This window comes from Thermobia domestica, chromosome 8, assembly GCF_964235325.1.
Source record: "Thermobia domestica chromosome 8, izTheDome1.hap1.1, whole genome shotgun sequence".
In the NCBI taxonomy this organism is placed as follows: domain Eukaryota; kingdom Metazoa; phylum Arthropoda; class Insecta; order Zygentoma; family Lepismatidae; genus Thermobia; species Thermobia domestica.
This window is the reverse complement of record NC_137461.1, coordinates 94369009-94386938: the sequence shown is the minus strand read 5'-3', so window position 1 is coordinate 94386938 and position 17930 is coordinate 94369009. Positions and strand designations below refer to the sequence as shown.

Here is a 17930-nt window from a genome sequence, read left to right as displayed (position 1 = left end):
GACTTTCAGTCGCACTTTTCTGCATGTTAAAGTAATGCAGCAGGACACCCCGCAAAAACACTTTATCAGGCACAAATTGCGCCATGTTCACTTAACTACAAACTGGTGTTGTTGACGCTTTAATCCACTGCCCTATACTACGAACGATACACGATGACAGGGGTTTGCAACACATGTGTGGATACACGGAACTGTGGGACGCTCCGTTCGTTGCGCCATCTCTTGTCTACCCGCACGAATTAATTCCTAGACCAAATTTTTATCTTTAGTTATGAATAGTCACCGAACTATGATAGATTTTACTTTGTGATAAATTAGTTCTGAGTGATTAAAAAAAAAAAACTGAGAGTAATTAACTCATTCTCTCATTCCTCTCTAAGCATTACATTGACTCTGAAATATTATTTTACAGCGTTGAAGTGGAGATCCATGTATGTGATGAGGTAAAAGGTGTGAAAAAGAACTTCAGATGCCCGCAGAGACTTTTGATAACAAGAATGGAATACTTTGCTGAAGTGACATCAGGTATAGGGAAAATCAAGTATATTGAATTGTGTATTAGCCTTAATTACTTGACAAATGTAGAAAAACAAACGAGTTTTAATGACTCGATATTCCACAGTCAGTCAAAAGTTCTTTCTCGTCTACAAAAATGATCTTAGTAAACCAAAACCCTTTTATGTATTTACCATGTCTGTATGTGTGTCCGTCCTCCGTCCAGGGGACAAAAATTTCGAGAACTATTTGATGGACCACCATCATTTTTAACACAATGTACATGGTGCCCCAAAAGTACGTATACAGTCGAAGCAGGCACGTAGCCAGGAGGGGGTCCATGAGATGAAATACTGTGGTTATCACACCAGGGGCTCGATCATTCTAAACTATTTTACTGGAATATATACTGGTTCGTTTAGCCAGGATTTCGTAACGGGGGGGGGGGGGGGGGAGACCATGACATGAAACACTGAAGGCCCAATCAATCTAAACTATTTTACTATCATCATATATTGGTTTGTTAGGACAATAAAATGAGAATATGTTGGTAAGTATTTTAATAACAAACTACGAAGAAATCTCGAGTAAAATAATAAAAAAACGTATTGAAAATGATTTTACAATATTTACGTTCTTCCTCTGTTCATTCAAATATAACAATTTTCCTTTCATTACGACCTCAACTATTATAAAAAGTACACTCATGTCCAAAATGATTGTCGCATATCTATGACTGTCTTCTTGTAAGAATATAATTTGATAATGATTTTGCGGGGTACTTTTAATACTGATACCATGTGTATAATCGGGAAATGTATAGCCCCTATTTGTGGTAAATTTCATTAAAAAAGCATTATAAATACGAAAATTAGAGTGAGTAAAACGAAATGTTGCTAAATGGACAAGAAAATTTTATTTTTGTTTTATTGTTCTTATTTATTGCTCTTTTGACAAAATTTGCCACTTACGTGTCTTTGCCGATTATACACATACTAACATTGTAAGAAATACCGGGCGAATTCGTTATCGAATTATACTCGTACAACAACATATTTATAGACATGCGACAATAATTTTGGACATGAGTGTACAAACTCAATAATGTCTTGTAAAATATTTTACAATATCTGCGTTCCTTTCTCTGTTGAATCAAATGTTAACCGAACTTTCTTTTCACATATATTTTTGTTTTTATTATTCCTTCAACTACTATCTGTTCCAAATGACAGGTTAAAGGAGTAGTAGAAAATTGTTTTTGAAATAACATGTTTGATACTGCAAGGATGCGATGACGAAAAATTATGATCAAAAATGTCCACGCTGTTACACAACCGGCATTATGCTATCAGAAGCTTGAAATCTCCCTGACTAGTAGCAGAAATTCTAAGAATTGCTTAACTTCCGGAAATTTCAAATTCCGTGACTCTTCCAGGATATCCCACTCACCTTGCCACCATGTATTGCTAGTAATACAAATCTCCTCATAAGAAAGAGTAATCAAAAACTTTCTGTAGTTTTTTTCTTTTTAATTTTTAACGCGATTCTTTTTTTGTCATTTCATTTCGTTTTCGTCCCCCCGGACCCCTCCCTTGGCTACGTGCCTGAGTCGAAGCAAATAAATCCATGAACTAGAATGTTATACTTGATCAATGCAGGGTTGTATACCTACTTTTGGGCCACCCAGTATAGGAACAAAGGTTAAGAATCGAGTTCGTTAATGAAGGTGATATTCAAACTGGAAGTGGTAGAAATAAACCATTTCCGGTTTTAAGGTTGGTCACTATAGAGCAAAAACGGTAATAGATAGCGAGAAGCTGTTTCCTGCAATCGATTAAGCGGCTTATTCAAACTGGAAGTGGTAGAAATAAACCATTTCCGGTTTTAAGGTTGGTCACTATAGAGCAAAAACGCTAATAGATAGCGAGAAGCTGTTTCCTGCAATCGATTAAGCGGCTTATTCAAACTGGAAGTGGTAGAAATAAACCATTTCCGGCTTTAAGGTTGGTCACTATAGAGCAAAAACGGTAATAGATAGCGAGAAGCTGTTTCCTGCAATCTATTAAGCGGCTTATTCAAACTGGAAGTGGTAGAAATAAACCATTTCCGGCTTTAAGGTTGATCACTATAGAGCAAAAACGGTAATAGATAGCGAGAAGCTGTTTCCTGCAATCAATTAAGCGGCCCCAAGAATACATTTCGTCTCTATCCATGACACTCGGACATAAAAGTGGAAGTAAGGATCCCAGACGTCTCGGTTTAGCAGACGCAGCCCCGGATTTACATCATATGTCCCGTAGCCCGAAGAAACTTTTTGGAACACCAAAATGCCCCAGTTTCCCTCCATAGTTTAGGCGATATTTAAAAGAAGAAGAAAAAAAAAAAGATAATCAATACTCAGCTCATAGAAATAATCTACTCGGTTTGTAATATTACGGAGCGATATAGTCTGCTTAAAAGTGCTCCAACAACAGTTCTCAGATACAGTTAATGATGGGTGAAGCCTTGTGAAATCATACTTTAAAATTGTATGTTATTGTGATCTTCATTATGAAGATAACTGTAAAAATACTTACAATGTTGGTCTTACCGTCATGTCGAAGAAAAAATGTAACTTTTTTTAGACAATTTAAGAGAAATAGTCATATATAGAAGAGTTCGATCGAATTAGCTAAAAGTTGGGTGTACCATATTGAGACCATGTCCGGCATCAGTGACGGAGGCAAGTTAAATATTGTGGACCACATCGAAAGTAAAAAGCATAAACTATCGGTGAAATGCTGAAATCAGATATTCCCTGCATTCTTTAAATACAAAGGTATAATTAATAAAGAAAAAGAACAATAACTATTATTATACTGTAAATTTTCATAGGATGTATCGTTTTTTAGAGTATACTTTTGTAGAGTTTTCAACGAATGTAAAAAGTTCGTTACTGAATTCTTTATGTATGTATGTGTGTGTGTGTGTGACTGTTATTATCAAAAACTATCTAAAGAAATGATGGAATTTTTTGTGTCGTTCCGGAGATATTGGCCAAAAAGGTTTCAATTTCAGGAGCTTTAACGAGCCATATCTCGGGAACCGTAAGTCATAGAGAGATCACATTTGTGTTGATCAATACCTAAGAAAATGGTGAATAGTTTGGTACCAAATAGTAACCGGTGGCCACTGGCCAACTGGCCACCGTTCCGCAGATATAGGCCAAAAAAGTTCGGATTTCGGGAGATTTAAGGAGCCATATCTCGGGAATCGTAAGTCATAGAGAGATTATATTTTGCGAATTTTATAATGTTGAGCCCTCTATTTTGAGCATGTGTCTTCGTAAAACAGCATATCGTAGAACATTTTAACAGAACTCTTAAACAAAACATGAGGAAAAAATTTAGTACTCAAGGAAATTATAAATAGATAGCTATATTACAAGAATTGTTTAATGAGTATAATAATAAGTATATAGAACAATTGGTATAAAGCCTGTAGAAGTTAATAAGAAAAATTCATTCTTTTTAAGTTCGTTCTGGCAATGCTCTTGGAGCATACTCAACTGGTTTAGTTTGAAATTCTGGGAACTCTAACTCGGAGTGATGGAAATCTACTACAACTTCCAATTTCAATACTCACCTACGTAGAGCAAAAACGATAATAGATAGCGAGAAGCATTTTTTCTTGGAATCGATTTAGCATTCTAAAACTAAGTACCATCTTCTCTCGACGTAAATCAAAAGTGGCAGAAAACATTATCGATTTTAACATTGATCGCTATAAAGTAAAAACCGGTAATAGATAGCGAGAAGCGGTTTCTTGCAGTCAGTTAAACGTCCCAAAAATATATTCCATCCCTTCTCTAATTTCTCTACTAAAACCAAAAGTGGTAGAAATCCGGTTTCATTATTAATTGAGAAAATATCTCGTCATTCAAACTGAACTTCTTTACATAATATACACGTGATACTGCTACGTGTTTATCATTGTTATACCTCCTCAATTGGGATAAATCAATCTTCCTCACTGGCGATGTGCAGATAAGGTTCCACACTTACTCGATTTCGGCACGTTCAGGGGGCTATGTCAGCCCCGCGGTCCAGGTGCCCATTTTACTGAGGCTGAGTAAATCCCTCAGCCTCACTGGAACGAAAAGTGAGTTCCGTCTTCACCAGAGATCAGATGCTTACTGATTATACCACCTCACTGTACTATTCTAGTTTTCATCCAGAACTTTAAATATTGAATACTTGTTTAATAGAAATATGATCCTCAGTGAAATAGCGAACACTGTTCTCATACCTGTGAAATATGTGTTAATACATTAGAATGTGTTAAACTATGATTGCAAAGCGTTAAATATATACATTATGTGTGTATGTAAGTTCGGTGAATGGCCCACTCACGAAAATATGGGCCAAGTACACATGCATGCATAAGGCTATCTAGACTTTGTGGTAAAACTTGACCTAACGGGGGTACAAGTACGAGGCCATCGGGTAAACCTGCTGTAGACAGTCGAACGTAGTATGAGAATTAGTGTCACAGGCAGTGGAGCAACGAGTAAACATTAATTTCTGCTACCAATTAAGGAAACCGGGGCGATAAAGACGTACGTATTTATTGGGCAAATATATGAAATGGAAGTTGTAGCGAGAAATATGTTTATGGCTGCTTTAAACGCTTTTGCGACAGGAAGGAAATGACAGAGGGTGAGCCACGTTCTGGTCGACCGTAGACAAGCAGAACATCTGACATGATCGACTGAATACTGCACATGCTGGCACGAGATCGACGACTGACTACGGTAATTGCGGAGGAATTGGCTATAGAAAACCCACGGTGCACATATTGTCCGCTAGGATTTGGGTAAACAGAAGATCTGTTCGAGGTTTGCGCCGCACAAGCTGACAGACAATCAGAAAGTAAAATGGATATAAACTTCTCGAGGCATACGTATCATATATGACCAAGATCCGTTGTTACCTTATGCTCAGCATAACGTAACATGGCCCGGTGCTTTTGAGCACCTTGTATATTGGAAGGGAAATTTTAATTTTATTTAGAATGTAAGAAAACTGTTTTATTTTATAGTAGGAAAAACGTAGGTCGAAAATTTTGTGTAATTTTAGTAAAGTAAATCGTTTCAATGAATATTACATGAAGATTACATGATTATTAATTATATTTTGTATATTTTACGTATTTATCCAAGAATATATCATTATTTTAGACAAATAAGTGTATATTCCAGCCTTTTTAATGATTCTCAGTTTATTTTTATTCATATTTCGGCATAGGGAATCCTCACAAGAAAGTTAAAAATTTTATTTCGTAAAATCTTCTTCAAAATTCCAAATTAAGAAAGTCAGCCATAATTTCTTCTTGGTGCATCTCTTTGTTTTCGAAGTAAATTATTTGATTGGATAATCCACAATCACAGCTGCGGCTGAGATTTCGGTTTTCTTTGATCTTCGCACAGAAGCCTATCATCCGATAGTTACGTCACGATTATCTTCCAATTAGGGATCATCTTCATGTATTTCTTTGTCTTACGGCGTCAGCCATTTCAGGAGACAGACGTGCAGTGTTCGGCGTCTGCAGAAATTGTGGAATAATTCGTTGTTACTTTAAAACTGTGATAAATTCTTCGTTTTGGCTAGTATTAGAAGTTGTCAGCAGAGATAAACGTGCTGTGTTTGGTGTTTTAACGAAATTATTAAACCAGTAATATTCTAAACTGTGAAGTGATTTTCGTCTTGCATAAAGGATACTAGTATGGGATATGCTTATTGTTACGGAATGAGCTCATTGGCAAATTTTACGTTCTCGGTCAGCGAGAGAACGTAGGAGAATCCAGAGGAGACGGTGACGGAGAGTAAATATTGAGTCGTTGTGCAGGCATCGAAGAAGAAGAAGTTGAGTGACGCTCAATGGCTTTTTAGATCGGTGCTACAGTAGTTCGTATCCGAAATTATTTTTGGGACCACAAGTTGAGAGTCTCCCAGGAGACTCTAGTGGAGTAATTCATCAGAAAAAACTTTTTTTTAATATATCCGTTTAGTCTCTGTCAAAGGAATGAAACTCACGTAAGTAGGAACCAGTGAAAGTGAAATTCCAATCCGGGTATTTGGCATCTTCAAAATTCCTTGTCTCGAGAAAACAAGCATGTGTGATTATATTTTCTGGTGCATGTGTGAAATTCATAACATGATGTGTTAAGTGCATAAAGTTTCCCTTAACGCCGCACACATGCAGATTCGGTCAATGTGACATCGTGATTTCATTCAATGAGGGGGGGAAAGAAAGCTAGATTATCTCAGCACAGAGCGATTGTTGTAACCTCAAGAAAATGTGTGTACCACACACACATTTTCCCCCAGTGAAGAAAAGATGTTTAGATTCCCTGAAATCTTGAAATTATTCATTTTTTTTCGGTAACACTGCTCGAAATTAAGTTTTGTTTATTTTGACATGTTTCTTTGGTTTTGAAACAAAATAATTCTAAACGTTGATTTTGGAAGTAAGTGTTAGAGTCACGGCTACAGTTAAGTACAAGGGTACATGAAGTTTCCGTACCGGTAACTGAAAACTTTCGACAATAGGCTAAACCTTCGTAATATTTTAATCTGATACCCATCAAGTTTTAGAAATTTCAGTTTTTTTTTTTAATAATTACTAATAAATACCTTTTCCTTCTTTACTAAGAAACTTAGAAATTTCAGAGCGACACTAATGCAAGTAACCACTGCGTCTTCGGTCTGAATGTGGTAGCGAAACAAAACAAAAATATAAATATAAAATAAGGATGGTGCTTCATGAAATATATGTGTGATTTTTTTTATATATTCTTGTTTAGGTTAAGTTAGTGTAGTTAGAATAGGGATTTAGGTTTAAGTTATGGCAATATGTAAGTGAGTGTTTACCTGTGCTAGATTGCCCAGTGGGTCCGAGCTGTAAGAGAGGTCGCGAAGAGCGTAAATCCTCTATGCCGGCCACAATCTCTATGCACAGAGAAGTTTAAGCACCAAAGAATAAATAAAGAAAAGTGAAAGTAGCTAACCACAACATTATGCAGTGAAGTATTATTTTCAATAGTGTAATGTATTTATATTGTGTCTTTTCATTTGTTTTGCGTGTCGATTCAATGTAAATGTTCTGAAAGTCAAGAATATTAAATGAATATGAATATTTTGGGAATATATGTGCAAAAGTAAATAATGTTGGCTCTGAAAGATATAGAAATTGATCATATTATTTTCTTAGATGGGTATGTCAGTTTAGTGTAAAGATTTTTCTGTTATCAAATATTTTGTCCAACACTACTTTCATGAAGATTTTCGAATAAAACTTACTAGCCGTGAAAACATCTTTCTTTTCGAATACAGAATATAATTATCTTGTAGTTTTAAGAAGTAGTAGAAATATGGAGTTGATGTTTTGGTATGCATGCGAAGCATGATCAAAGCAAAGAGCAGTACGTACATAATAAGTTTACTGGGGAGATGAAATAGCTGTGAATCCAGGGAAGAGACTTTCCTTAGTGTGACCGGGGTTGAAAACAACCGAATCTGTAGAAATTTTCTCATTTTATCCGTTTAAATCAAAATCTCAGTTTGGATTTTTTTTTTTTGTTGCAAAATTCTGTTTTTTCGAGATTTGTAAGATTTTTTTTTTTTTTTAATTCAGATAGGGCTTTTACAGACAACATCAAGATCTTCATTGTGCTCATTGCCAGCTCCACTCGTAGGTCGGTGTCCTGTGTCTGTAGTCGTGGTTCACAACCTATTTCCGGATGGGATGTGGATGATGAACTGCAGGCCTGGATATCGGACTGTGAGTCGAGATGGAAGAGAGTTTGGAAGCTTTATATTTCGGGCCAGATTTGAGTTCTATTTTCCGTAGATGATTGGCTTGGTGAGTGTGTCAGTGACTGTTGATGACGAGCCCATACGGGCCCAGTAGGTTCGGTGTCACTAGTCAGTGATACATTCAACATAGCATGTAATCTCAAGGAAAGGGAACATCATACAAAACACAACAGACATTAACTTATTTATTTATTCATTTTTTTTTTTTTAAAGTAAAATTGGCGACCCTTATCCAGGATTTCTGTTGTTTCAATCCTACGCGAGCGCTAAGGAAAACAGACAATCACAGCAGAGTATTTGTAATGGGGATCATTATGACAATCGCTGCATTGAATGAATCATGGTCACTTCTGGATCTGTATGTGCGTGATGTTGTGGGAAACAAACTTAATGAAAGTGAAAATGTCTGTGGGTAGCAGATCGAGTAACGAATCTCGTCATCCGAACGAATATATATGCTGTAGTGACGAAATTGCAGGGTTCAGTGTATATTGTGACCGTTGTTTTAGATGGTTACATGCCCAATGTTATGGTTTGTCGGAGGAACAAGTTCAGGAATTAGACAAGAGTAGTGAGCCGTGGCTATGTAAGCCTTGCCTGGCGAAACAGGTGACAGTGTTGCCACTTCCGAAATCATCGGAAACCGATAGTGAGGAAGGTGAACGTGTAACGCGGGGTAGCCCGAACGATTCTGACAAGGAGGAAGGAAGTCGAGGAAACGTAGCTTCCGGTTCCAATGTACAATTAACTGACTTTGCAGCCATGATGGAACGCTTCAGTCAAACTTTAACTGTAACGCTGAACGAAAAGTTTGAAAAAGTCGATAGTAAATTCCAGGATATTAATAGTAACTTTCAGGCGATGAGTAATCAGGTTGACAGTAAATTCCAGGATATTAATAGCAACTTTCAGGCAGTGAATCAGAAATTGGACAATGTCAAATTTGAATTGTTGCAAACGATTAATGAAAAGGTAGCCCATGTAAACGAAGACGTAGAGGCTGTTAGGTCGGAAGTTCGCGATCTATATACCTCTGTTGGGAACTATCAGACTAAAATAGACGCGCGGGTAGATGCCGTTGAGGAAGGTCTCCGGTTATCGGTTGAGGCGCAGAATCGACGATGTGATGACTTGACTAAGGAGTTCTCACATCTCGAACTAAGTACCCAAAGGTCGTGTCAGGCACTTGAAGCCAGGATTCAGACGTTGGAAGAGAAACAAAATCAAAGAAAAGACAAACGGTGTGGACGTAAACGATCGCGAGACTTTGTTGTCGGTGATGGAATCGAGTCTGACGGGACCGAGTCAGACATCCACGTGGATGTACCGGTCTCTTCAGTTGGGGAGACTCGTACTATTCCCACGGTGACTGTCTCTGTCTGTCAGCCGACCAACATTCACGGCACAAATGTCCTTCCCTTTGAATTATCCTCACATAAATTGAAGTTAAGCAAGTTGCGTACATCCTGTGTTGAGACAATAGGTTGTCAGGCGTTGTCCAGGAGGTCGAATCCATTGTTAGTTTCACCTCAGGTGTCAGGATCTTCCAATACTAGTTGTCGGTTGAACCATGTGGTGTCCTCTAGTAATGTAGCAGACATGACTCCTTCGTGTGCTGGAATTCAGGAGGGAATGTGTGGTCACGCGGTGGTATCGATGCCAGACAATTTAACTTCCGGACAAAATTACCAACACTATTCTATTTTCGGTCAAAATCACTCGGGTGCAAAGAGCCCCGTCGTTGGCCACAATTCTCCCGTGAACCCCAGTAAAAGCGAGGAAGGCTTTGGTAAACGAACTCTAAATTTAAGACTTTCTGAACTGAATCATTTACCTACATTCTCTGGTGAATACGGTTTGGCTAGATCATTCTTAGAAAATTTAGAACAAACTTTTAAGGTAATTTCGGCATCAGAACACGAACGTCTAACCTTGGTACCTTGTTGCTTAACAGCTGGGGCCAAGACGTGGTTTCAGACTGTGTGTCAAGACATCAATAGTTATGCGGATTTTGTGCGTCTATTTCGGGAACACTATTTTTCGGCCAGGATGGAAAGGTTGCAAAAGAAGTTCATTCAAGGAATGAAGTATGATCGAGCGAAGTACAACCGATTGACGGACTTTGCATGGAAAATTGTAGCGGAATATTATGCGGTGGCACAACACCCGGATGAAACCGAACTTATTGAGATAGTCTTGGATTGTTTACCAGCTGGTGATGCCAAGTTGTTGAGGGCTGTTGAGCCGAAAAACATTCAACACCTTATGGTCAAAATAGCCGAGATAGAGGGACATCCGGAGCCGAGTGAACCGGTCACTGACAAGAAGTTTAGACGCTTTCAGGTGCGTCAGGCGAAAGTCGTCAAAAAGGCCGAAAAGTCAGGAAAACAAACCACCAAAGATACTTCGTCTCAGACGGAGGAAGACGAAGGCAAAAGGAAGGAAGGAAATCCCAATGGCAAAGGAGGAGATGACCGATTTTCTGGAAACAGGGGTCGAAGAAGGAACTTTCAGTCTCGAAGACCTTGGCCCAATCAAGGAAGACCGAATTGGGTAAGAGATGGTAATGGAAATCGGAATGCTCCGTATGGGTACAACCAACGCTACTATCCAGCAGCGATGAGTTACGGGTATCCGCGGGGTACATCTCAGACATGCGCGCCAAACGCGATGAACTCAGCAGGAGCGCAAGCCTATCCGGGATACGCGCCGAATTTACTTCCTGGAGGGGGAGTGGCGGCTCCCACGTCCACTTCTTCCCCAGGAGTGAACATGGCGATGTCCACTGGATGGCCTCCGCAATATACGACATTCGTACCTACGATGGCTCAGCCACCGGAAACGAACGGGAATAGTTTGGGAAATACATACCGCAGCCCTCATTAGGGGAGAGTGTGGACTGCGATGTGGATTCCTCAACTCCCCAGAAAGAACAAGATCGGTTAGCGAGTAGTCAAAATCCCAATTTGGTAACAACCTCGTTCGATTTTGATATCAACCCTCCAAATTCAAAATTCAATGTTTTGGCAGATTCCGAAAATCGGGAAACAAAATTGGGCACGCCTCTGTTCTCGATTCGTTTCGTGATCGACGAGAAGGAGTGTGACTCCAGTGCGGAGAAAGGTATTCTTTTAACTTATCCTTCACCTACGTTAAGTTGTTCAGTTGGGAGTTTAACTTTAGTTTGTATCCTGGATTCTGGAGCGGATACGAATTTGTTGTCTGGAGACGTTTGGAGGAGGATCAAGGAGATTTATCCGTCAGCTAAACTTCGTCCAAAATCCAACATTTCATTACGAGGTTTCGCAGGAGACGAATCTTTTCAAGTCAAGGGTTTTCAGATTCTAAATTTTACGATTCAAGGTTACGTTTTCGAGGTTCCAGTATATGTGATTCAGAAATTAAAAACAGATTGTATTCTAGGTTTCCCCTTTTTCATTCGGTATCATGTTCTTCTAAATTGCAAATCGAAAGAAGTCTCTCTTGAGACTGATTCTGGACAGACCATCTCCATCAACATGGAACAGCAGCATTGTTGTCGAGTCACAGTTGCGGAAGTATCATCGGATAAAGAGGAAGACTCTTTATACCAACCAGCTATTACGAAAGAAGACATTCAAAATTTTGTTTCTCAGAGAACTGATTTAGATTCAGATTCTAGGAATCGTTTATTTTCCTTGTTAATCAGGTTTCGTTGTCTTTTACAGAGAATCCCAGAGTCGTGAAGGTTGAGCCGTATAGAATACAGCTTTCAGACGACGTTCCCGTGGTAGGAAAGTTGTATCCTGTACCTGTTCACCTCCAGAAGGAATTTGAGCAAGTGCTGGACAAATGGTTGAAACTTGGAATCATCATAGAAGGTCCTTCACCTTACAGATGCCCTGTACATATTGTGCGTAAGGCGTCTGGAGAGCTAAGGCCTGTAGTTGATTTGCGTGGTATCAATGAGCGGGTGATTGCACCAAAGATTCAGGTCGAGCCGATCTCCGATCTAATCGCACGAGTCAGTGGTGCAACCATTTTCACCTCGTTGGACTGTACGCAATCATATCACAGTGTCCCGATCCATCCAGACTCTTACAAATATGTCAGTTTCATTTACAAAGGTCGTCAATATCAAATGACACGTCTAACCATGGGTTTGAAGTCATCTCCAGCAGTTTTCCAATCAATCATGCATACTTTTTTCGGCTTAGAACCTTTCAAAAATTTTCTCATTGTGTATCTTGATGACGTCCTTTGTTTTTCATCATCTATTGACGAACATTTTCAACATTTGGAAAAGGTCTTGGAAACTCTTCGTTCGGCAAATCTTTCGCTCAATTTTCAAAAGTGTAATTTTCTTCAAGTACAAATTCCTTTTCTTGGCCACATTATTTCAGGATCATCAGTGAAAATTAATCCAAAAAGTAACGAGGCCATCCGTCACTTTCCTCTGCCGCGGACTAAGAAAGCTTTACGAAGATTTCTTGGTCTCGTGGGATGGCGAAAGCGACATTTCCCTGACTTTGCGGGGTTAACAGCTCCATTTTATGATCTTCTGAAAAAGGATCGAAAGATTGAATACTCTCCGGAGTTACTGGAAAAATTTGATCAGTTGAGAGAACTTTTAAGTAGTCCTCCCGCACTTGCGCAACCGGATTTCAATCTTGACTTTCATTTGTACAGCGATGCATCTGCGGAGTCATTGGCCGGCCATGTGGCACAATATCCCCCGGGACAGGATGATCCGGAGGTTATTGCGTATGCGAGTCGGCGAATGAAACCGCACGAGGCCTCGTTGTCAGTGTTCCAGTTGGAATTAGCTGCAGTTCTTTTCCTCTGCGAAAAATTTTCATACTTCATATTAGGTCGACGGACTACGGTCCACTGTGACAATGCAGCAGTCACATATGCTTTCAGTTTGAAAAACCTAGATGCTCGAACTACTCGTCTTCTACTCAAACTGCAACGCTTTGATCTTCAGTTCATACACATCAAAGGTTCGGACAATGAAATCGCAGACCTATTGAGTCGCTATCCTCCAGAGATTCCTCAGGCAGAAGAGGATCATTTTGTAAATTTCTTGACCGCGGAGGACACTGACTTCTTGAATGTCACGGAACTGAGGCGAGAACAGCGGAAAGATCCGTATTGTAGAAAATTACATACCATTTGGAAGGGTTGTCAAAACAATACTAGGGTACGTGTGGAGAATAATTTAGTTTACGTCAGAAATTCTCAAAATTCTGTTTAGTTGCTGGTCATTCCTTCCAGCTCAGTGAAAAATATTGTTTCGGCAATCCACAATAAAGGCCATTTTGGAGTGAAGCGATGTTTGTCGTTCGCTAAGGCCATGTTCCACTGGAGAGGTATGCGTGAGACTTTTACAAAGTATATTCAAGAGTGCCTTCTTTGTGCACGAACCAAGTACTCCTACAGGGTGATTAGAAAGGAGCCCTGTCATGTTGAGGCGTCTTCTTCCTTTGAGAAGCAATGCCTCGACCTGGTCGGGCCTCTTCCTAAGATCCAGGGATATAAATATATCTTGTCCATCTTGGACGTCTACAGTCGTTTTGTGTGTTTCTTCCCTCTTCGGACGGCACACACAAGAGAGATTGTGGCGGTCCTTGAAAAGAGATATTATTATCAGCTACCATACCCGAAGTATTTGGTGAGTGACCAAGGTCCGCAGTTCTTATCGGGCGTCTGGAAAGAGTTTTGTCAAAAACACCGGATAAAACATATACTTACCACGCCATACCATCCGGCCTCTCATGGCATTATCGAACGCAGACATCGTGATCTTCATCGCATTCTCCGCCTATATTGCAGTGACAACCAGTCCAAATGGAGTAATTTTCTAAAAGCCGCCCAAGATTTGTGCAATCACTCTTGGTGTGATGCTCTCGGATGTACTCCAGCGGAGCGTTTCTTATCGTATTCAGCATCCAAGAGCTTCAAAGAAAACTTCATTTGGCCCAAAGAGACGGTGCAAGTAAAGGAAGACAAGAAATTTGTAGTTTCTATTCCGGCAGCAGAACCGAAGAAAGAAAGAAAGCTGCGGAAACAACAAGACATCGTCACAGAAGGTTCTTTGGTGATGGTGAAAACTCACCATGTGTCGTCGATACCAAAAAAGGTATTCGCTAAGTTTATGCATACCTACGTCGGACCTTACAAAGTGGTATCTCTAACTCGAAATTCAGCGAGATTGCAAACTCTGAAGGGAGAAAGCATAGGAGTTCAGAGTTTTGACAATCTAAAATTGTTTCGTTGTTCCGAAGAGAAAAGAAAGGAATTATTAGAAGGATGAAAAAAAAAAGGAGAAAAACTTAGTTTATAGGTTAAGGTTAGGTTAGGATATTATATTATATAGGGTTTATGTATAATTGTGATTAGAATCGAGAATAAAAAAAATGTTTTGTTTTGTATAATCTCCAGTAATTTTTGTAGTAACAAAAAAAAAAACCAACTTAAGAAGAACTCATAAGTTCAGATTTTTTTTTTCTCCGAAGCTCCCGGAGGATGTTACCTTATGCTCAGCATAACGTAACATGGCCCGGTGCTTTTGAGCACCTTGTATATTGGAAGGGAAATTTTAATTTTATTTAGAATGTAAGAAAACTGTTTTATTTTATAGTAGGAAAAACGTAGGTCGAAAATTTTGTGTAATTTTAGTAAAGTAAATCGTTTCAATGAATATTACATGAAGATTACATGATTATTAATTATATTTTGTATATTTTACGTATTTATCCAAGAATATATCATTATTTTAGACAAATAAGTGTATATTCCAGCCTTTTTAATGATTCTCAGTTTATTTTTATTCATATTTCGGCATAGGGAATCCTCACAAGAAAGTTAAAAATTTTATTTCGTAAAATCTTCTTCAAAATTCCAAATTAAGAAAGTCAGCCATAATTTCTTCTTGGTGCATCTCTTTGTTTTCGAAGTAAATTATTTGATTGGATAATCCACAATCACAGCTGCGGCTGAGATTTCGGTTTTCTTTGATCTTCGCACAGAAGCCTATCATCCGATAGTTACGTCACGATTATCTTCCAATTAGGGATCATCTTCATGTATTTCTTTGTCTTACGGCGTCAGCCATTTCAGGAGACAGACGTGCAGTGTTCGGCGTCTGCAGAAATTGTGGAATAATTCGTTGTTACTTTAAAACTGTGATAAATTCTTCGTTTTGGCTAGTATTAGAAGTTGTCAGCAGAGATAAACGTGCTGTGTTTGGTGTTTTAACGAAATTATTAAACCAGTAATATTCTAAACTGTGAAGTGATTTTCGTCTTGCATAAAGGATACTAGTATGGGATATGCTTATTGTTACGGAATGAGCTCATTGGCAAATTTTACGTTCTCGGTCAGCGAGAGAACGTAGGAGAATCCAGAGGAGACGGTGACGGAGAGTAAATATTGAGTCGTTGTGCAGGCATCGAAGAAGAAGAAGTTGAGTGACGCTCAATGGCTTTTTAGATCGGTGCTACAGTAGTTCGTATCCGAAATTATTTTTGGGACCACAAGTTGAGAGTCTCCCAGGAGACTCTAGTGGAGTAATTCATCAGAAAAAACTTTTTTTTAATATATCCGTTTAGTCTCTGTCAAAGGAATGAAACTCACGTAAGTAGGAACCAGTGAAAGTGAAATTCCAATCCGGGTATTTGGCATCTTCAAAATTCCTTGTCTCGAGAAAACAAGCATGTGTGATTATATTTTCTGGTGCATGTGTGAAATTCATAACATGATGTGTTAAGTGCATAAAGTTTCCTTTAACGCCGCACACATGCAGATTCGGTCAATGTGACATCGTGATTTCATTCAATGAGGGGGGGAAAGAAAGCTAGATTATCTCAGCACAGAGCGATTGTTGTAACCTCAAGAAAATGTGTGTACCACACACACATTTTCCCCCAGTGAAGAAAAGATGTTTAGATTCCCTGAAATCTTGAAATTATTCATTTTTTTTCGGTAACACTGCTCGAAATTAAGTTTTGTTTATTTTGACATGTTTCTTTGGTTTTGAAACAAAATAATTCTAAACGTTGATTTTGGAAGTAAGTGTTAGAGTCACGGCTACAGTTAAGTGCAAGGGTACATGAAGTTTGCGTACCGGTAACTGAAAACTTTCGACAATAGGCTAAACCTTCGTAATATTTTAATCTGATACCCATCAAGTTTTAGAAATTTCAGTTTTTTTTTTAATAATTACTAATAAATACCTTTTCCTTCTTTACTAAGAAACTTAGAAATTTCAGAGCGACACTAATGCAAGTAACCACTGCGTCTTCGGTCTGAATGTGGTAGCGAAACAAAACAAAAATATAAATATAAAATAAGGATGGTGCTTCATGAAATATATGTGTGATTTTTTTTATATATTCTTGTTTAGGTTAAGTTAGTGTAGTTAGAATAGGGATTTAGGTTCAAGTTTCAATAGTGTAATGTATTTATATTGTGTCTTTTCATTTGTTTTGCGTGTCGATTCAATGTAAATGTTCTGAAAGTCAAGAATATTAAATGAAGAATATTAAATGAATATGAATATTTTGGGAATATATGTGCAAAAGTAAATAATGTTGGCTCTGAAAGATATAGAAATTGATCATATTATTTTCTTAGATGGGTATGTCAGTTTAGTGTAAAGATTTTTCTGTTATCAAATATTTTGTCCAACACTACTTTCATGAAGATTTTCGAATAAAACTTACTAGCCGTGAAAACATCTTTCTTTTCGAATACAGAATATAATTATCTTGTAGTTTTAAGAAGTAGTAGAAATATGGAGTTGATGTTTTGGTATGCATGCGAAGCATGATCAAAGCAAAGAGCAGTACGTACATAATAAGTTTACTGGGGAGATGAAATAGCTGTGAATCCAGGGAAGAGACTTTCCTTAGTGTGACCGGGGTTGAAAACAACCGAATCTGTAGAAATTTTCTCATTTTATCCGTTTAAATCAAAATCTCAGTTTGGATTTTTTTTTTGTTGCAAAATTCTGTTTTTTCGAGATTTGTAAGATTTTTTTTTTTTTAATTCAGATAGGGCTTTTACAGACAACATCAAGATCTTCATTGTGCTCATTGCCAGCTCCACTCGTAGGTCGGTGTCCTGTGTCTGTAGTCGTGGTTCACAACCTATTTCCGGATGGGATGTGGATGATGAACTGCAGGCCTGGATATCGGACTGTGAGTCGAGATGGAAGAGAGTTTGGAAGCTTTATATTTCGGGCCAGATTTGAGTTCTATTTTCCGTAGATGATTGGCTTGGTGAGTGTGTCAGTGACTGTTGATGACGAGCCCATACGGGCCCAGTAGGTTCGGTGTCACTAGTCAGTGATACATTCAACATAGCATGTAATCTCAAGGAAAGGGAACATCATACAAAACACAACAGACATTAACTTATTTATTTATTCATTTTTTTTTTAAAGTAAAACCGTCCTTTATGCGAACCATCATCACAGGAGATGATACATAGTACTACCAGTTTAGTCCGGAATGTAAGTAATCGTCGATGAAATGACATTACCGTCTTCTCGGTATTAGTCGGTTTCTTTAACAATAAAATTCGTAGGTGAATATT

The 17930-nt window shown here is 38.4% G+C and overlaps 1 protein-coding gene across 5 annotated transcripts in view; it reads left to right on the top strand.

The window, feature by feature from the left end:
• Positions 1-17930, top strand: part of LOC145693088 (SANT and BTB domain regulator of class switch recombination) — a 75313-nt gene that overhangs the window by 16647 nt on the left and 40736 nt on the right. For all 5 annotated transcript variants that reach the window (XM_081768772.1, XM_081768773.1, XM_081768774.1 and 2 more), the window contains exon 3: positions 413-525. In XM_081768772.1, the coding sequence (XP_081624898.1) occupies positions 413-525 (113 nt within the window). The remainder of the gene's footprint in view (positions 1-412; positions 526-17930) is intronic.